We start from the raw sequence: 21,746 nt of genomic DNA on the forward strand, positions 1-21,746 counted from the left end.
GATTGAGGATGCAGATGGGAGGAGGTGGAAGGTTCTGTAATGTCCTGAGAGGAGACATCTGGGGGGCCCGTAAGTGGTTCCTGCTCAGGCTGGGTACCTCCTGGAAACTAGTTGCATCTGCATGAATTTGGTGTAATACACTGTCCTTGCCAGATGCGGCAGCAGCCCTAACCACTGAGCCACTGTGGATCTTAAAGGAGCCATCAAGATCATTTTCATAGTTAAAGTAACAATGTGTATCTTGCCATTTTAGCATGTACCTGATTGCTATCATGCAATAAACTACATTTTGCTTAAGACAAGAATGTCTTCTCATGAGACTCTGCCACACAAGACCAGTCAAGCCTTTTAGGTCTCAAATTAAAAGGAGGATGTTCACAGTAAAACTATCTGATTTAGCGTTTGCCGAGTTGACTGAGATGAGGAACCACCAAACAACAGGAAGCTTTTAAAAATAATAATCTGGGATAAGAGTAACAGCCACTGTTAAAGCATGCATTAATGAAGAAGATTCAGCTATGGGGAGATTGTGTTTGATTATGTTGGTTGAGCTTCTTTATGAGGTTACAGAGAAGGTGAAAGAAGTTGAAGTGTCTGGACGTACAAAATACTTTTGATAAGATATCACATTTTGTTCAAAAAATAGAAGGCTGTGGTTTAAAAATGGACGTTAGTAGAATGAATGTAAACTTAGCCATGGTAGATGACAGAGAGTTGTGGTGAATGCCTGTTTTTCAGGCTGGAGGGAGGGATACAATGGTGCTCCCAGGATTCAATTCTAGGCCCACAGGTATGTGATAATAACGTACTAAAATGTTCTGGGTATATACCATTTCAAAATTTGCAGTCATTACGAAACTTGCAAATGTAGTGACCATGAAGAAAATCTTCAATAGAATTTGGCTGATTAATTAGACAAGCTGGGGCAATGGGCGGATAAACAGCTGATGAGGTTCAATCCAGAAATGTGTGAGTCACTATCCTTTAGTAGAAAGGTGAGACAATTCAGGCAAAAACATGTGAATTTAAGAGATGAAAGAACAGAGAGACCTGGAGATATCTGTGCTACAAATATTTAAAAGTGGTAGTGCAGGTTGAAAAAAAAAGATAGGATCTCATCCTTTAGAAAGAGAAGTTAAAGTTTATGGGCACTATCCCCACACGCCTGGCTACAAAATCAGATGGGGTGGGGACTTTGTTGTGGAATAATGCCCATGATATCGATTGCTGCCCTGCAACTATATTAAAGCTTTAAGGTGAGACTTCCATTCCTATCTCAGGAGGATCTCCTGCCTTAGAGTGCTATTGGCCAATGGAATAACCATGACCCACAGCTCTGTAGTTTTAGCTGGATCAGAACACACATGGTAACCGCTGCTGAAACTACAAAACAGTCCGAACAAGCCCAGAGTCGTGGGTCTTAGCAAGGGGATGAGGGAGTTGCAGAAGGGGTGCATTGCAGCAGCAGTCATACCATAGAATCATAGAGTCATAGAGAGGTATAGCATCGAAACAGACACTTCAGTCCAACTCGTCCATGCCGACCAGATATCTTAAATTAATCTAGTCCCATTATCCAGCACTTGGCCCATATCCCTCTAAACCCTTCCTATTCATATACCCATCCAGATACCTTTTAAATGCTGTAATTGTACCAGCCTCCATCACTTCCTCTAGCAGCTCATTCCATACATGCACCACCCTCTGTGTGTAAAAAAGTTGCCCCTTAGGTTCCTTTTAAATCTTTCCCATCTCATCCTAAACCTATGCCCTCTACTTCTAGACACCTCCACCCCAGGGAAATGACCTTGTCTATTTATCCTATTCATGCCCCTCATGACTTTATAAACCTCTATAAGGTCATCCCTCATCCTCCGACGCTCCAAGGAAAACAGCCCCATCCAATCAGCCTCTCCCTATAGCTCAAACCCTCCAACCCTGGCAACATCATTGTAAATCTTTTCTGATCCCTTTTAGGATTCGATAGGAAGGAGACCAGAATTGCATGCAATATTCCAAAAGTGGCCTAACCAATGTCCTGTACAGCCACATTATGACCTCCCAACTCCTGTACTCAATACTCTGTCCAATAAAGGAAAGTATACTAAATTCCTTCTTCACTATCCTATCTATCTGCAACTCTACTTTCAAGGAACTATGAACCTGCACTCTAAGGTTTCTTCATTTAGCTACACTACACAGGACCTTACCATTAGATGTATGGGCCCTACCCTGATTTGAAAATGTGTTGCTGGAAAAGCGCAGCAGGTCAGGCAGCATCCAGGGAACAGGAGAATCGACGTTTCGGGCATAAGCCCTTCCTGCTGCGCTTTTCCAGCAACACATTTTCAGCTCTGATCTCCAGCATCTGCAGACCTCACTTTCTCCTACCCTGATTTGCCTTTCCAAAATGCAGCACCTCACATTTACTTAAATTACATTCAATCTGCCAGTCCTTCACCCATTGATCAGATCAAGATCCCATTGTATTCGCTGTCCAGTACACCTCCAATTTTGGTGTCATCTGCAAACTTACTAACTATACCTCTTATGCTCATATCTAAATCATTTATATAAATGACAAAAAGTAGTGGATCTTGCACCGATCCTTTTGGCACACCACTGGTCACAAGCCTTTAGTCTGAAAAGCAACCTTCCACCACCACCTTTGAGCCAGTTCTGTATCCAAATGACTAGCTCTCCCTGTATTCCATGAGATCTAACCTTGTTAACCAGTCCACCATGAGGCACTTTGACGATTGCCTGACTGAAGTCCATATAGATCATGTCCACTGCTCTGCCCTCATCAATCCTCTATGTTACTTCTTTAAAAAGCTCAATCAAGTTCACGAGACATGATTTGTCACACAGAAAGCCATATTGACTGTCCAAATACATGTAAATCCTGTCCCCGATGATTCCCTCCAACAATTTGGGTGGCAAGGTGGCTCAGTGTTTAGTACTGCTGCTTTGCAGTGCCAGGGTCCCAGGTTCGATTTCAGCCTCGGGTGCCTGTCTGTGTGGAGTTTGCACATCCTCTCCATGTCTGTGTGGGTTTCCTCCCACAATCCAAAGATGCGTAGGTTCGGTGAATTGGCCATGTTTGGTGATGTGGGGGTTGGGTGCATTAGTCTGGGGTAAATATAGGGTAGGGGAATGGGTCTGGGTGGGTTCCTCTTTGGACGGTTGGTGTGGACTTGTTGCTAGTAGGGATTCTTCTTAAAATTTGCCCACCTCCGATATTAGGCTCACCGGTCTATAGTTTTCCTTACTGCCTTTTTTAAATAGTGGCACCATGCTAGCCAATCTCCAGTCTTCTGGCACCTCACCTGTGGCTATCGATGATGTAAATATCGTAGCAAAAGGCCCAGCAATCACTTCCCTAGCTTCTTACAGCGTTCATGGGTACACCTGATAATGTCCAGGAGATTAATCCACCTTTATATGTCTTAAGACATCCAGCACCACCTCCTCTGTAATAAGGACATTTTTCAAGATGTCACCATTTATTTGCCCACATTCTATCTTTTCTATGTCCCTCTCCACAGTAAGCAATGATGCAAAATATTTGTTCAGTATCACCCCCATTCCTGCAGTTCCACACATAGGCCGCCTTGCTAATCTTTGAGGGGCCCTATTCTCTCCATAGTTATCCTTTTGTCCTTAATGTATTTATAAAATCCCTATGGATTCTCCTGAACCCGGTTTGCCAAAGTTATCTCATGTCCCCCTTTTGCCCTCTTAAGTATACTCCTACTGTGTTTATACTTTTCTAAGGATTGTAATGGAAAATTAACAAAATTAACATTTACTCTGAAATCCATTTACTCTGAAATCTGAAAGAGAATGCTTTACTAAATTTAAAACTTTTCTGACACTTTGCAACTTTGCTGAAGTCTGCAGACAAGGGACAGTTTGTCTCTGCGGAACTTTGTAAACATTCAAACTGGCCTTGTGAGCAGTCAATTTCAGATTTGAGCTAAGGAAAACATAAGAACAGTATGTCCACAAAAAAGGAATGAAAAAATAACAACTTGAGTTTTCCCAGTCTTTGCCCTTGAAATCATGATAAGAATGGTATAAAAAGTGTTTCTGAATTATGCTCAGGGCCCTTACACAAGGCATTTTTGCAGAGGTTAAAATATAATAAAGTTCTTTTTCTTTGCTCTTGCTAATAGTATGGAAAATTAACAAAATTAACATTTACTCTGAAATCCATTTACTCTGAAATCTGAAAGAGAATGCTTTACTAAATTTAAAACTTTTCTGACACTTTGCAACTTTGCTGAAGTCTGCAGTCAAGGGACAGTTTGTCTCTGCGGAACTTTGTAAACATTCAAACTGGCCTTGTGAGCAGTCAATTTCAGATTTGAGCTAAGGAAAACATCAGAACAGTACGTCCACAAAAAAGGAATGAAAAAATAACAACTTGAGTTTTCCCAGTCTTTGCCCTTGAAATCATGATAAGAATGGTATAAAAAGTGTTTCTGAATTATGCTCAGGGCCCTTACACAAGGCATTTTTGCAGAGGTTAAAATATAATAAAGTTCTTTTTCTTTGCTCTTGCTAATAGTTGAGTTGAGTCAATTTAATTTCCACGACAGTAGACTTGGGGGCTCGTCTGGGATCCCGCGACTGGGTGAGATTCTGAGGATTCCCAGGAGGCGCAAGCGCCAGCACCTTGAAGGTCTTTCACTTCATCTCGAGCAATGAATTGGCCCCTTTGCGTAAGAGAACTGGGAATCTGTGGATTGCCCAAGCGCCAGGGTTTGAATCGAATAGGGTCGGGGTAAAAGTCATGGCTTAAGTATTCCTACATAGAGACTCATTCTAAGAGAATAAATAAAGCAGTAAAAGGGTTCAGTGAACTCTTGCGTGGTATTTGAGCAAAACCCAAGGGAAAGGGATAGTCGTCGCTAGAGTGTTTAAGAGACAGCAAGTTTAAGGGTGGTTTTAGTCTTGGAACTACCACTGGCTGAGTTGGACTCGCCAAAGACGTACCGGGTACATGGGTTCTTGGTTTACTAAAACCAAGGCATTGAGTTGCCCAATGTCAGAGGAGACCTCCAGAGGTGAAACCAAGTCAAAAGGGAAAAGATAACGGTACCACGAGAGAGAAAGAAAGAGCTGAGCACATTTCCAGTAACGCTAAAAATTGGGTCCAGCAAGAGCAAACAAAAAGAGGGTCCACAGAGAACTTGGAATGTTCTACCAAAAATACAATACATGCTGAATAATTATGGCCCAGAGTCTGTAAAGCAGTTCGAATTGTGGGTCAAGGATTGTGGATTTCCAGAGAGAAGAAGTTTTAGTAAAAGGCAGTTGGAAATATTGAGGTCAAGGTTGGAGGGGAGGGAGAAGGAGAAAAGAAGGGAAAAATAGAACCTGTGAATTGGAGTGCTTATAATGTGGAAAGCTGAGGCTGATATCAGTGAAAGGAAATCTCAAGTAAAAGATAGATCAAATACACGTACAAACACCAGCGCACATGCGGACGCGCACGGAAAACAACCTAATGAAGCTGTACAGTGTCTTAATTCTGTTTCAGATCCTGACCTTGATGACTGCCCTCCCAGACCTACAGCCCTGCTATGAGATCCGCCTGGCGAAGGTTCGACGTCAGCGGCCGCCGCCTCAGGATCTGCTGAATCACCAATAGCATGCCATACCCACAGCCAATTGAAGCAAGGAGCCCAAAATAATGACTGCCTCTCCAAAATGGAAAGGCATCCAGTGCCTGCTCGCGATCTTCCCACGATGGACGATGAGTCAGCCAGCGAGAGCACTGGTGTACGATCATCTAACCAGGTAGTCCTGCAAGCACCAATGGTTGATGTTGCAGGTCCAGAAGGGCACCCAGTGTTGGTCCACCGAACATGGACCATGAAGAACTTGGAAAGTGCCTATGGGCAGTTGCCTGACTCACGCGAGGTTGGAGGTAATAAATTCGCTGAAGAAGTGACAATATTCTGTATCGAGTTTCATCCCATGTCACATCACCCACGTCTCCTGGGACCAAAAGTAGGTGCAGATGGCACCAAAATCAAGTATAAATGGCCAACCGCAAACATCCACGCCAGAGCCGCTAACCCGCAAGTGGAACAGAACGGAGACTTTAATGCTTTTGTTGCAGTGCTGGTAACTGCCTGTAGGGAGGCATTCCCAGTGCAAATGGACATGACCAAAATAGCAACGTGTAAACAGCGAGAAGATGAGACAGTGTCCCAGTACCTTACATGCCTCACTGAAGTCCATAATGCCCATAGTGGACTGAGACCACCCGAGGACATAACGACGGCAGAAATCACGCCGTATGAGGCACACCTGACGAACAGCTTCATCAATGGAGTGAAGGATGAAATAGCGAAAAAGGTATAAGATACATGTATTACCTGGGACATGGGAAAGCTGAATTTGATAGAACAACATGCGATACATGCTGAAAAATTGCTTACCCAAGAGAAGTATGAGCGGAAATTGAAGATGAAACAGCAAGCACATAAAGCTCAGCTTAATCTGATGCAGATGGTTGCCCAGCCGTTGGAGGGAGGTGCTGCAGAAAAAGAGAGCGGAAGAGGTGCTGGCAGAGCTAGATCTGGTGGGTGCTTTGTTTGCGGAGCAATGGACCACTGGGTGAGGCAATGCCCGCACAGACAGTCCCAATCGGCTCTGGAGGCTGGACAGCAGGGTGACTGACAGGGGAAGGCTGAGGTGGAGGTGGGTAGCCTCTTTCCCTTATGCTTGGCAATGAAGACTCACTTTTACTAATCTCTTCTACTAACCCAAGGGCACTGAAACAAATCCCACCCCCATATTGAGCGTTGAGATTGCAGAGCATGAAACATATGTTCAGTACAATGATGATGTGTATAAGTCAATGCCTACCTCTTAGAGTCATAGAGATGTACAGCACGGAAACAGACCCTTCGGTCCAACTCGTCCACGCCGACCACATATCCCAACCCAATCTAGTCCCACCTGCCAGCACCCAATTCATATCCCTCCAAACCCCCACCCCCATATTGAGCGTTGAGATTGCAGAGCATGAAACATATGTTCAGTACAATGATGATGTGTATAAGTCAATGCCTACCTCTATGTTATATGTGGAAGGTACCCCAGTTACCTTTTTTGGTAGATACAGGGGCATCCCTGAAAGGCTTAGTAATGACAATGGGACACCATTTGTCAATAATGCCTTACAGCAGATCAGTGATTATTTGGGAATAAACATGAGACAACAGCAAGCAGTAGAGCTGTGGAAAGAGAAAATGCTACCTTAAAAAATAAATTGACAAAATGTTGTGAGGAACTAGGGTGACATAGACAAAGGCACTTCCGATTGTGCTGATGTATATGAGATCTAGGAGGAGAGGAAGAGCTAATCTTAGCACGTTTGAGATTTTGTTTGGTAGACTGCCCAATACAGGAATTGACCCAAGACCTATGGTAAGACAGATAACAGACCACTGTGAGGATGAGATGTTATGTTACTGTATGAAACTCTCTACACTTTTGTCTGAAATACAGAATCAAGTGAAAGCAGCACTACCCCAACCAGCAGAAGGGAAGCTGCACGATCTAGAACCTGGAGACTGGATAGTAGTGAAAGACTTCAGGAGGAAAAACTGGAAAGTGAAGAGGTGGCTGGGACTGTTTTAAATGCTCCTCACGACACAGACAGCTGTTAAGATCGCTGATATTTAGCTATCTCGCTCTGTAGGATTCACTCAATTTCTGCTGTCTATACCTGACATATGCTTCCTTTTTTTTCCGAACAAAAACTTCAATTTCTCTAGTCATCCAGCATTTCCTACACCTAGCAGCCTTGCCTTTTACCCTAATAGGAATAAACTGCTTCTGGACTCTCGTTATCTCATTTTTGAAGGCTTCCCATTTTCTAGCCGTCTCTTTACCTGCGAACATCTGCCCCCAATCAAATTTTGAAAGTGCTTGCCTATTACCAACAAAATTGGCCTCCCTCCAATTTAGAAGTTTAACTACCAGCAGATTTATGGTTGGTGGCCCCAATGTGCTCCCCCCACTGACACCTCACTCACCTGCCCTGCCTTATTTCCCAAGAAAATAGATCAAGTTTTGAACCTTCTCTAGAAGGTACATTCACATACTTAATCAGAAAATTTTCTTGGACACGCTTAACACATTCCTCTCCCTTAACACTATGGTAGTCCCAGTCTAAGTTTAGCAAGTTAAAATCCCCTACCATTCCCACCCTATTACTCTTACAGATAAGTAAGGTCTCCTTCCAAATTTGTTTCTCAATTTCCCTTTCTTATTTCTCAGTTCTACCCAAATAACCTCCCTGGACATATTCAGCGACATATTCAGGATGTATCCCTTATCAAAAATACCACTCCCTCCCCTCTCTTACTGCCCTTTCTATCCTTCCTATAGCATTTGTATCCTGGAACATAGAATCATAGAAACCCTACTGTGTAGGAAAAGGCCTTTCAGCTCATTGATTCTGCACAGACCCTCCAAAGAGCATCCCATTTATATCCAGCCACCCACCCTATCCCCTTAATCCCACATTTACCATGGCCAACCCACCTAGCCTGCACATTTTTGGACAGTGAAAAGAAACCAGAACATATTTCTATACATCTCTCCAGTCTGAAAAAGAGCAACTCTCTCTTTTCCATCCCTTAACCAGCATTGTATTCATACTATGACTGCAATTGACTGGCCATATAATGATCTCAACATGCCGAAGGGGAGGGATGGAAGGAAGGGAAGTACGGTGTGAGTAATGTCTCCCCAATCTCTGCAAAATTTCAAACAGCACTGATGGCAAACATCCTAGAATCTTAAGAATCTGAAAGGAAATAGCAACGGCATTGATCATAATTTTTCTTGCAAGTGGAAGTTGTGGTTGACAATTGTCAATGCAACACCTCTGTTCAAAACGAAAGGAAGGGATAAATCAATTAACTGGAGATTAGTTAGAGTTAAATCAGTAAGCTTCCAGAATCACTATTACAAGATAAAGTTAATACTTATCTCCTACCTTGTGACTTAATTAAGGACAGCATGAAATCAGAAAAGGCAAATCATATCAGCTAAATGTAATTGTGTTTTATGAAAAATTAATAGCGGATAAAGGAAATATCATTTCTGTTGCATCTATGAATTTTTAAAAAGGCATTTAATTAAGTGTTATGTAAGAGGGTTTTTGATAAGACTAAGACTCAATGGGAGATTTTAAATTTATGTTAAAACTGGCATTGTGTAATAGTCAACATGGGAGATTTTAAATTTATGTTAAAACTGGCATTGTGTAATAGTCAACTGTCAAAGAAGATGCCGACTTTTCTTCGATTTAATTCAACATTTTGCAATTGTATTAAATTGCTACTGTAAATGCAAGCTGCCATTGTGGTGGGAGAAGCAGGGTACTAGAAGAAGAGGTACAAAGGATTTATCAAAATTACTCTCCTGACTTTAATTTTGAAAGAGGACACATCACTTCACAGAAAGAGAAGGAAAACATTAAGGCAAGAAATGGATCCCAATGACATTTTATGAACAATATCAAAGGATTATCAATAGTTGGGAGAAAAATGCAAATGGATATATTTTGTTTAATGCTAGAATAATTAGAATTAGCTTTATTGTCACGTGTTCATATGAGTATGTTGAGTGATTGAAAGGAATTTTGCTTTTATGTGTGTGTGTATATATATATATTATTATCAAGAATTGGCTCCTAGACAGATCATTCTTTTACATTAAAGATATTTGTGTTTCACACATATGAGATGAACATAGAAATTGTTAGATAGGAAATGAAGTGTTGATCCTTCATCATAATACTCCACATCACAATACTTGGATCATTATGATTCTATTCCCACAAACTCTCACCTCATCCTCCACACCCACCCAACACATATACCCACTCAACCCACTTCCACCTTCACAGCAAACCATTGTAAAATTCCACTGTGACTCTGTCTGCCAATTGAAACCAGTAAAAGAAACATCACAGGAACAGGATGTACCTATTTAAATTGTAACATTGAGAATTTCAATGATCTATCTGAAAGCTGACATTCATTTTCTGTGCTTTACCATTTGAAAATCTGGGTAGTTGAATCCTGGTGTGTTCTTTTTTCATTTATCTATTCTAACCTTTAGTTGAACAACTTTAAATTCTTCCCAAAGGCTACCTCAAAATTCTTGGCTAACATCTGTGCATCCCCGAGATTGATAGATTCTTGTTGTCTAGAGGAATTAAGGGCTACGGGGAGAACGCTGGTAAGTGGAGCTGAAATGCGCGTCAGCCATGATTGAATGGCGGAGTGGACTCGATGGGCCGAATGGCCTTACTTCCACTCCTATGTCTTATGGTCTAATATACCTTGTTGCTAAATTTCAAATGATCACAACAATTTATACTATAAGAGGAAAGAATTGCTAATTCAGTTGGCAAGTCAATTGTGCTTGATTGAATTGTTTCCACAGAAAAGGCAATGAAGAACCAAAGGCCCCAGGCTCCCTGGTAATTTAAATAAGGCACAGGATTGAACATATTTCTTTTGTTTTCACATTCCTACATATGTCACTTTGAGCAGGTGTAAATGGGTCACACTACATTGTGACTATTTATTGTAAATTGGTTGTGAAATAACTATTAGCACATTTGGGATTGTTCAGGGATTGCTGTCCAATTGCAGAATCACATTCTAACAGTAGTTTGGCACTCCACTTTTGCATTTGCTCTGATGAGTGTAAGAAGAACAGTTTGGAGGCATGCATCTCTTTTCATGTACTGTACTACCAAACAACAATAAAAGTAAATCATTTTAGCACAGCTCCTTGAGCCCAATTATTCTGCTGATACTTTCTGTAGAATCTTGCAGCATTGGAAGAAGATGCATAATGTCTGCCATAAACAAAAACAGAAATTGCTGGAAAAGCTCAGCAGGTTGGGCAGCATCTGTGGAGAGAAACTAGTGTTAATGTTTCGGGTCCAGTGACATTTCCTCAGAGGAAGGTTCTGAGGAAGAGTCAGTGGACCTGAAATGTTAACTCTGATTTCTCTTCATCGATGCTGTCAGACCTGCTGAGCTTTTCCAGCAATATCTGTTTTTGTTTCTGATTTCCATCATCTGCAGTTCCTTCAGTTTTTATTTAGTATTTAACTCACTGCCACACTTCTTCCAGGCATGCCCATCCTGCAATGACTGCCTTTGTTCTCTTGTACTTCAGATCATGCATCAGCTTTCTTTAGTTGTGCCACAAGTGATGAGGCCTCTTCTGTATCACATCATTTACTTCCACTTGTAATGCCATAATTATTGCTATTTTACAATGAGAGTAAGATACAGATAAAAATATCTTGAGTCTGCATGTTGTTCCAAGAATTGACCAATGTGTTATTTCTCTACACAAATTGTTCAAACTGTTTTATTAAACAAAAATACATTTTTTGCGATATTTTCCCAACAGCTGAAATTTCTATTTTTCTCAATAAGGATTCAACTACCGTGCTTTCAAACAAAAAGGCACAACGGAATGAATATTCATTTAAATCTTTTAATGGCTTAATTAAGTTTTCACATAAAAGGCTTCATCTTCTCCTTAACATTTGGACTGGGATTTGACATATTTGCCAAGAGGTGAATTTGATTTGTGACTCCTGAACACATCTCCCCAAGATGCATAACTATAATTTGGTAAATTAGAATATATTTCTTTGTCTTAAAATCATAGAATTGTATGGCACTGAAGTGGAGAAAATGAGGTCTGCAGATGCTGGAGATCAGAGCTGGAAATGTGTTGCTGGAAAAGCGCAGCAGGTCAGGCAGCATCCAGGGAACAGGAGAATCGACGTTTCGGGCATAAGCCCTTCTTCAGGAATGGGGAAAGTTTGTCCAGCAGGCTAAGATAAAAGGTAGGGAGGAGGGACTTGGGGGAGGGGCGTCAGAAATGTGATAGGTGGAAAGAGGTCAAGGTGAGGGTGATAGGTCAGACTGGGGTGGGGGCGGAGAGGTCGGGAAGAAGATCTCAGGTTAGGAAGGCGGTGCTGAATTTGATGGATTTGACTGAGACAGGGTGGGGGGAGGGGAAATGAGGAAATGGCACTGAAGTGGGCAATTTAAACTATCATTTTTGTATCAACATTTTGAAGAATCTCTGGCAGTTTTCAAAATTATTTGAAATGAAGTGAGAGGACCAGATCCAAGACATTCGTTCAGCTAAAATTTATGTTTCCTTGAAATGGAGGCAATGTGCAGAGTGAAAAAAAACATAATGGTACAAATTGCAGCCTTTGATTTTTTTTTGTTTTGAAAAGTTACAGAACATGTATTAAGCCTTTTGGGGCTTGTGTTCAAGAGAGAAAAATAGAGATAGAACAGGGGGTGTGGGCAGGTTGGAGCAACAAAAATAGTGGGTAATGGCAGAAGGAGTTGAGAGACAGGAGAAGAGGAAGAAGGATTTTTTTGATATGAGTTAATGGTCTAAGAAAGATGAATGTTGAAACCAACTATATATCGTATCTGTAAGAAAATGAAAAAAAGCAACTGCTAATTATTATCGGAGTCATGTTGCAACTACATATGATCGGCACAGTATTTCATTCCTAGTTCCATGCTTAAAGAAATGGAATATTGAAGGATAAATATGACCAACACTCAAAATTGTGAATGATAAATAGATTTACTTTTTCAGCAAACTGTTAATTTCTCTTTTTCATTCTGGAGAGATGCTTGTTTGCTGATTTTATTGAGCGATTCTCACTTATGTACAGAAGGCAGGTCAAAACACAAAGTTGTAAGGGTTAGTTCACGAGATAATCCTGGGTGGGATACAACACATTTAGCTGCCTAGTGTACGTTTTTTATTGAAGATGAAGTTGAGCATTAAAGAACAATCTTATCTGACCTTTAATGGCCAGGACTGGTGGGATTAGAGAATACCAGCGCACAGCTTTGTGAGTGCACATCTTCGGAAGCAATACATTTGCATTTATTTAACACTTTAAAATATTCTGACTCAATAATTTAACATTTTGGAATGCAGTGACTGAGGGATAAATGCCACAGATTATTCGTGTTCTGCTTATGTGCTGCAGTGTTGAGATTCCACTCTGAGCTAGTCCAGTCTAAACGAGCGGAAGGTATATATGTGATATTCTGATTTATCTTCTAATGCCAGTAACGAAATATCGAAAACTTCTGAGAAGAGACTATCCTTCATCAGAGACAGAATAAAGTGAGTGGTTAACTTTTTTTAAAAATTAAATACTTTTGTGTCTGCTTATCTCAGCGATTGCACACAGTAGCAGTGTCTCGCCTCAAACCAGGGGCGAATGGGACCCGTTGTCAGCCGTCTCTTTAATGATATGGCAGCGATCAATAACTGGCAACCCAGTGGCGAGCTGAGACAGAAACTGTAGACAAAAAAAAACCAAACTAACCAGGGGGAAAAATCCCTTTAACAATGGTTTGTTTTCAGGGAAAGAAGCATCATCTGACTTTTAAATGTAATAAAATTGACAACTAGGGTGTGTATCTCACTGCGATTGAAAACTCTGAAGCAAAGTGTATGCACTGAAGTGTGACAGATGATGTGCTGGCAGTCCCTGAGGTGTGCTGTGTGTTAGCCAGCTGCTCCACACTTGTACCTCTCTCTCTGTTTCCAGAGGCTCTCCTTCTGCTCATAACCTGTGGCTGACACGGACCAAATTTATCCCGGAATAAGGACAGCACGCATGTGCCGTCAACCCGGATGTAAATCACTTGTTTAGAGAAAGCCTGGCTTGAAATTTTGGCAGTGTCACCGGGTCTGGACCGGACCGAGTCGGGCCAGGTTAGAGCGCGCTAACAATTCATGCCTTGAAAAGCAGGTCGGGCAAGGAGAGCGCACCGCACCAAATTCATGCGGTAAATTTGGCCATGACAACCAGCTGAGGAGTTGGGGAAAAGTCGGTGAAATTGGGAGAATTATACCCGGGATAGCTGGGATGGAAATAAAACCTGAGGTCGGTGTATTTAGTCCTGGGCGATTTAATCATTGGCAAATATTTCGGGAGTGCTAAGGCAAAGGGCAAATAAAATTGCATTTAAGAAAACAAGATTACATTGGATGTTTTTATAATTATGCATTTTAAAATGACTATTTCCTGTTTTTTTTTGTACGGATTTAGCCAAACTTTTCAAAATTAATAATGTGCTGCACTGCTGTTGTAGCATTGATCTCAGGTGGTTTGTCACCAGCAAGGTTTGTGATTCAGGAGGTGCCCATCAACCGTGCTCCTCCCTCATCGCAGACTTCATTCATTCCCACAGTGACCAACCAGCCGGTCCGTCAAAGTGATAGCAGCGCTCCCTGTTCCTTCAGGCGCCTCTTCCAATCATAGCTCTACAAGTTTCCAGTCCAGGGCAAAAGTGAGGGCTGCAGATGATGGAGATCAGGGTCTAGATTAGAGTGATGCTGGAAAAACACAGCAGGTCAGGCAGCATCCGAGGAGCAGGAAAATCGACGTTTCAGGCAAAGGCCCTTCATCAGGAATGAAGGCAGGGAGCCTCCGGGGTGGGGAGGGAGAGTACTATAGGTGGATGGAGGTGATAGGTCAGAGAGAAGAGTGGAGCAGATAGGTGGGAAGGAAGATTGGCAGGTAGGACAGGTCATGAGGATGGTGCTGAGCTGGAAGGTTAGAACTGGAGAGGGGAAATGAGGAGACTGGTGAAGTCCACATTGATGCCACGGGGTTGAAGTGTTCCGAGGCGGAAGATGAGGCGTTCTTCCTCCAGGCGTTGGGTGGTGAGGGAGTGGCCCAGGACCTGCATGTCCTCGACAGAGTGGGAGGGGGAGTTGAAATGTTTGGCCACAGGGCAGTGGGGTTGATTGGTGCAGGTGTCCTAGAGATGTTCCCTAAAGCTCTCTGTGAGAAGGCTTCCAGTCTCCCCAGTGTAAATGAGACAGCATCAGGAGCAACGGATACAATAAATGACATTGGTGGATGTGTAGGTGAAACTTTGATGGGTGTGGAAGGCTCCTTTGAGGCCTTGGATGGGAAGTGAGGGAGGAGGTGTGGGCGCAGGTTTTGCAATTCCTGCGGTGGCAGGGGAAGGGTGGGTTGTTGGGGGATGTGGACCTGACCAGGTAGTCACGGAGGGAATGGTATTTGTGGAAAGTGGAAAGGGATGGAGAGGGAAATATATCCCTGGTGGTGGGGTCTGTTTGGAGGTGGCGGAAATGTCGTCGGATGATGCGGTTTATGCGAAGGTTGGTAGGGTGGAAGGTGAGGACCAAGGGGGTTCTGTCCTTGTTGTGGTTAGAGGGATGGGGTTATCCCATTCCCACCATCATAGCTCACTGTGCTGAGAGAATTAACTCTCATTCAATTCAACCCTTTCAAATCAAACCCTTATTCTACTCATTCTGGTGTCATTTAGTTAGTGGAGTTTTAAAAACTGTTGGTTTCTCTTTGGGGCCACAAGAAAAACACAGCAAAATCTTGACACCATGTTTTGAGTCATAGAGTTGAATAGCTCCTTTGGTCCAACCTGTCCATGCCAACCAGATATCCTAAATAAATCTAGTTCAGTTTGCCAGCACTTGGCCCATATCCCTCTAAGTCCTTTCTATTTATCTACCCATCCAGATGCCTTTTAAATGTTGTAATTGTACTAGCCTCCTCCACTTCCTCTGGCAGCTCAGTTGATACATGCACCACCCTCTGCGCGAAAACGTTCCCTCTTAGGTGGTTTTTAAATCTTTCTCCTCTCCCCTTAAACCTGTGCCCTCTGGTTCTGGACTCCACTACCCTGTGGAAAAGAGCTTATTTACTCTATCCATGCCCCTCATGATTTTATGAATTTCTATTAGTTCACCCCTCAGCATCCAAGGAAACTCCAGAGAAAATAGCTCCAGATTATTCAACCCTTCCCTCTAACTCAAACCCAGCAGCACCCAATAAATGACATTGGTGGATGTGTAGGTGAAACTTTGATGGATGTGGAAGGCTCCTTTGGGGCCTTGGATGGGAAGTGAGGGGGGAGAGGTGGTGGGTGCAGGTTTTGCAATATGTCCGATGACATTTCCGCCACCAGGGATATATTTCCCTCCCCATCCCTTTCCACTTTCCACAAAGACCGTTCCCTCCGTGACTACCTGGTCAGGTTCACGTCCTCCAACAACCCACCCTACCCTCCTGGCACCTTCCCCCTACCACTGCATTATTTGTAGTGGTGTATAGGGAGATATACTTTGAAGTTCTCAAGCTAAGGGTGAATAACATGTAAAAAAGATTTTGTTTTAGCGCTTGGGGAAAGTGATTCATTCCTGTATGTTAAATGTGCTGGAAGTGGGTTACGTAGCTGTGCAGATCACATTGATGCCTAAAAACCTGCCTAACTATGTATAAATGATTGCTTCAAGCTTTTGGTAGGAATGATACTTAAGGAGCCACATCCATTCTTTTGAACTTAGGAAGCCTTTTGGGATAATATGGAGGTAAAATACACCATCTGTTCCTAATCTCCTATTACCCCCATAGTTGGGCTTAAATGATTGCAGGATTTGTGTGTTCTGGACTTACATTCTCCATCATCACAGCTTTACATTCTTTAAGAGCATCTTTTGGGTGCAATTTTAAATGTCAGTTCCATCAGCCCTCTCAGGTGAATGTAAAAGTTCCCATGGCACTGTTTCAAAGACGAATGGCCAATGGTTCCCATTGGTTATTTGGTCAACATTTGTCAGATATATTCTTTCCTTGTTGAAAAGCCAAAACCTCTGGATTATTTTCTCATAGTTTATGTCTAAAGATTTGTCACCTGTATTGAACCATTTCTTTGTACAGCATCCAATGTTTCAGAATTTCCTTTGTACCTCAGTGGCAAGAACTCCACTAAATGTTCAAGATGTGTGCTCTGACCAGAGTTCTATATCATACTCCTGACTTGTGTTCTGCTGTTTTGGCTAAGTCAGCCAATGTGCGTTGGGTTTGTACATTGTTGTTATATATTGGTTGGGCATTGATTGTTACATTAACTCATTTCAGCCTTATCCAATATCATTGATAGAGTCAAATCAGAAAGTGCTGCAGAAACTCAGCCGGCCTAGCATCTATGGAGAGAGAAACAGTGTTAGAGTTTCAAGTTCAATGATTCTTCAATGGAACTGAAGGGAGTTGGACAATTATGGCTTTTTTGCTGTTGACAAAGGGAGAGGAGTGGTGTGTGGAACAGATGGTGAAGGTGTCCAGAGCAAAAAGCAAAAGGGAATGCCCATAGAAGAAGAGGAGAGGTGTCGATTCAAATAGATGTTAATGCTATGTGTAAATAGTAGAAAATAAATCAGCTTTGCTGAGAGTAAACCATGCAAACAAGACAGTGGTGGGGGTGCAGGGGGAAGTTACAGGGAAGTGGATGTAATCAGAGTGGAGGACAGTGTTCACTATTTGATGTTGTTGAACTCAATGTTGAGTCTTGAAGACTGTAAAGTGCCTCAATGGAAAATGAGGTGCTGTCTTTCCAGCTGGGCAGCTGCAGCAGGTGTTGGATAGAAATGTTAGCGTGAGAGCAAATTAACTGGAAAATCAGAGATGGCAATGTTGGACAAAGTTAAAAATCACACAACACCAGGTTCTAGTCCAACAGGTTTATTTGGAAATACAAGCTTTTGGAGCACTGTTCCTTCATCAGCTTTCGCTCCGAAAGCTTGTTCATCCAAATAAACCTGTTGGACTAAAACCTGGTGTTGTGTGATTTTTAACTTGGTTACAGACAAAATGAGGGTATTCTGCAAAGCAGACACCCAGACCCATTTCAGTTCTGAAGAAGAGGTAATGGAGTTGAATGTTAACTCTATTTCTTTCTCCAGAGACTGTGTCAGGGTGCCCGAGTTTCCCTGGCACACTTTGTTTTATATTTCCAATTTCCAGCACCAACAGATACTTTGCTTTTTTTTTACCATTCATAGAATGTGTCTGATACCCACTTTGTGTTTCAGTGTGCAGAACTGGTGCATCAGTTGTGCCTAAGTAGCATTCTTACCTCTAAGTCTCACAATAAGCATGTCAATCAAGGCTGGAACTTTAATGTACTATTGAGAAAGTGTCGCACAGTCACAAGGACTATCTTTTTGACACAATGTTAAACAAAGATGTCATCTGCCTTTGCAGGTGGATGTAAAAAATCTGATGGCACTACTTCAAAGAAGAGTGAGCAGGTTATGCCTGGGCATGGCCATTCTTGTTTTTAATCAACAGCTAGAGTTACCGGTCATTTTTTTTTTTGCATTGTTGTTTGCTGTTTGTAAATGGGCACTGCATTTCCTACATTTCAATAGTGACTATACTCGAAAAGTACTCCATGGACAACATGATGCTTGAAATGTCCTGTACAAATGAAAGGTGCTATATAAATGCAAGTCTTTCTGTTTATTTAATACCAGTTTGAATTCGATTGCATTAAGCTATTATCCAGTTCACTTCCATACTTTGTCCAGCTTGTTCTGCAAGTTTAAAATTCTATTCAATTGCCCTTAGCATTATGTGCAAATTCAACCGACATTTGATTTCTGATTTGGAGATGCCGGTGTTGGACTGGGGTGTACAAAGTTAAAAATCACACAATACCAGGTTATAGTCCAACAGGTTAATTTGGAAGCGCTAGCTTTCGTAGTGCTGCTCCTTCATCAGGTGGTTCATCAAGATGAAGGAGCAGTGCTGCGAAAGCCGGTGCTTCCACATAAACCTGTTGGACTATAACCTGGTGTTTTGTGATTTCTAACTTTGATTTCTGAGTTTATGTTCATGATTTATGTCAGAAGTAATAGTGTTGTAAACACTGATCACTGAACCGGCCCTTCAATATATTCTTCCCCTTCTCAACAAAACTCCTCTAACAACTGCCCTTTACCTTTCATCTTTCAGCCAATTTCTTGTCCATATCAAGCATTTACCTTGAACTCCCACAGACGACAGAGAATTTTCGTGCAATTACACAATACCAAAATATGTTTGCACCTATTGTATTTTACTATGACCGGAATAACTGAATGGTATTTATATAACTTTGTGCTTAGTGTATAGCCTTTTTGCTTCTATTAGGGGAAAGTGAGGACTGCAGATGCTGGAGATTAGGGTCGAGAGTGTGGTGCTAGAAAAGTACAGCAGGTCAGGCAGCATCCGAGGAGCAGGGAAATTGACGTTTTGGGCAAAAGCCCTTCATCAGGAATGAGGTTGTGAGCCTTGGGGTTGAAGAGATAAATGGGAGGGCAGTGGGGCTGCGGGGGAGGTAGCTCAGAGTGCGATAGGTGGATGGAAATGGGGGTAAAGGCGATAGGTTGGAGGGGAGGGTGGAGTGGATAGGTGGGAAGCAAGATGGACAGGTATGACAGGTCATGGGGGCAGTGCTGAGCTGGAAGGTTGGAACTGGGATAAGGTCAGGGGAGGAGAAATGAGGAAACTGGTGAAATCCATATTGATGCATGGGGTTGGAGGGTCCCGAGGCAAAAGATGAGGCATTCTTCCTCAGATATTAAGGGAATGGTGATGGAGGAGGCCCAGGACCTTCATGTCCTTGGCGGAGTGGGAGGGGAAGTTGAAGTGTTCGGCCAGTGGGATTGATTGGTGCGGATGTCCCGGAGATGTTCTCTGAAGCGCTCTTCAAGTAGGCATCTTGTCTCCCCAATGTAGAGGTGACTGCATCGGGAGCAACAAATACAGTAAATGATATGTGTTTTTTTTTCCATGTTGACTGAGCTATTCCAGAGAAATAAAAATCCCTATATCTTTGTATTGTTTCTTTTTTATTAGGCGGAAGGTAAAGTCCTTTATGAGAATTCCTCAAAATATCTTATTAATTTTTAATTGTTTTCATCCGATCAATTTTTCTGATTTCATTAGGTTCTGCATGGCACCTTCTCTGCAAATCAGGCTATGGATCCAACAATATCATCTTAATCCAAATCTCTCCTTCTGTTGTACATGGTGATGGTTCGACTGATGCCAGTGTGATTCAGGTTTGTTCCCTCCTATGCTTAGGTTAAAACTAATCTTGCCCAGTGAATTTTATCATAACATGAAATAAGTCTGAAATTATTGTTAGGGAAATATAAATTATGTTTGAAGCCAAATTGTTCCAATGTAAACATCTAATGTAAATAGAAGGTAAGTAATAATTTACTAAACTATTAGTAATAAGATGCAAGTCATCTGGGAGTTTATACCTTTGTATTTTCAGTGCAGTTAATAAGTGCTTATTACACCTTTATAGGGAATTTAGATGTTCAAAGAGAACATAATTCTTTACAGATGATTGCTTATTGTTGGATATTAAAATGGTACTGTAGCAAAGTATTCAAAATGTATTGATGTCTTGTCTTTCAGCCTAGTGAGATGTGATGGACTTCCGAGGCAAAAAGTATGAGCGTGGGAGTAACTGGTCAGATCCCGAGGTGGTTGAGTTGCTGCAGCTTTGGGCCGATGAGTCTGTTCAGATGGAACTGGAGAGTTGTCTGAGAAACCAGCATGTTTTCAACAGGATAGCTGAAGTCTTGAGGGAGAAGGGGATCCACAGAACAGGAGACCAGTGCAGGGAGAAGATTAAGAAAATGAAACTTGAATATAGAAGAATTAAGGACAACAACAAGATCTGTAGGGGTGGACGGACTTGGAAGTTCTTTGAGGTGATGGATAGAGTGTTGTCCAATAGGCCAAATATTTGTTACAGTACTGTGGGTAACACTGTGATAACACAGCAGATACCACCAGGTGTTTTGGCAGCTGGAGATGGTTATATTCATCATCACCACCACCATCATCTTACTTCTCCACATGGTATTTCTCATTCTCAACATCCTCAGGAGCTAATGGATATTAAATGTGAGGAAGTAGACTCAGATGAACGTAGTGAGACACCTGAACCACCGCCACCTATTGTACTTTCACAAGCTGCAGATGATCATGGAATGGATGGGACCCTCTTGGAAGGGGGACATCATGATGGGTCACCAGCTGCTAGGCCAGATACTCATACGGATAATACAATTTCTCCATCAGGTTGGTACTTAACATCTCTCATTTTTCTTCTTTTATTCAGGTTCACGTCTTGCATTTATCTGCCTATTCATCTCCTCTCCCCACTTGCTAATTTTTCCCCTCCTCTGCCATTGTTTCCTCCCACTTCATGTCCCCTATTCCCTTATGCTCACTCTTCTTTCACTCTTTTTTTGTGTCTTTTATTCTCTATTTTATTTTAGTTTTAAGACTTTATTCTTCTTTTACCTTTTTGTCTCCTTTTCTATTTTTCTGTATGTGTCAATATTTGTTCAAATGCTCCACTTGCTATACTTGTTTTGCTCAGTGATATCCAGTTGACAAATATTTGTGTTACTGCAATCTGTTTGAATGTGATGTTAATCAAGTTCCCTCCTCTGGACCTTTCCAAAGTTTGACCTTTTTTTCAAAATCATGTGATGAATCAAACTGAGCACAGTGTTATAGATGTGGGCTGAATCAAGGCTGGATAGATAGTTAGGGGAGAAAGTGAGGGCTGCAGATGCTGGAGATCAGAGCTGAAAATGTGTTGCTGGAAAAGCGCAGCAGGTCAGGCAGCATCCAAGGAACAGGAGAATCGACGATTCGGGCATAAGCCCTTCTTCAGGAATGAGGAAAGTGTGTCCAGCAGGCTAAGATAAAAGGTAGGGAGGAGGGACTTGGGGGAGGGGCGTAGGAAATGCGATAAGTGGAGGGAGGTCAAGGTGAG

General features: G+C 42.1%; 2 protein-coding genes across 3 annotated transcripts in view; both read left to right on the plus strand.

Moving 5' to 3' along the window:
- Positions 1 to 6,953, plus strand: part of LOC122557838 — an 87,832-nt gene extending 80,879 nt beyond the window's left edge. The window contains exon 2 of the mRNA XM_043705944.1: positions 5,549 to 6,953. Within this exon, the coding sequence (XP_043561879.1) occupies positions 5,719 to 6,378 (660 nt within the window). The 5' untranslated portion in view covers positions 5,549 to 5,718 and the 3' untranslated portion in view covers positions 6,379 to 6,953. The remainder of the gene's footprint in view (positions 1 to 5,548) is intronic.
- Positions 6,954 to 13,535: 6,582 nt separating this feature from the next.
- The window catches only part of accs (1-aminocyclopropane-1-carboxylate synthase homolog (Arabidopsis)(non-functional)), a 63,820-nt gene continuing 55,609 nt past the window's right edge, over positions 13,536 to 21,746 (plus strand). The window contains exons 1-3 of one of the 2 annotated variants that reach the window (XM_043705945.1): positions 13,536 to 13,836; positions 19,886 to 20,001; positions 20,369 to 21,040. In XM_043705945.1, the coding sequence (XP_043561880.1) occupies positions 20,383 to 21,040 (658 nt within the window). In that variant the 5' untranslated portion in view covers positions 13,536 to 13,836; positions 19,886 to 20,001; positions 20,369 to 20,382. The other variant, XM_043705946.1, reaches the window with a different exon arrangement.

The sequence above is a fragment of the Chiloscyllium plagiosum genome, chromosome 16 (genome assembly GCF_004010195.1).
Source record: "Chiloscyllium plagiosum isolate BGI_BamShark_2017 chromosome 16, ASM401019v2, whole genome shotgun sequence".
Lineage (NCBI taxonomy): Eukaryota > Metazoa > Chordata > Chondrichthyes > Orectolobiformes > Hemiscylliidae > Chiloscyllium > Chiloscyllium plagiosum.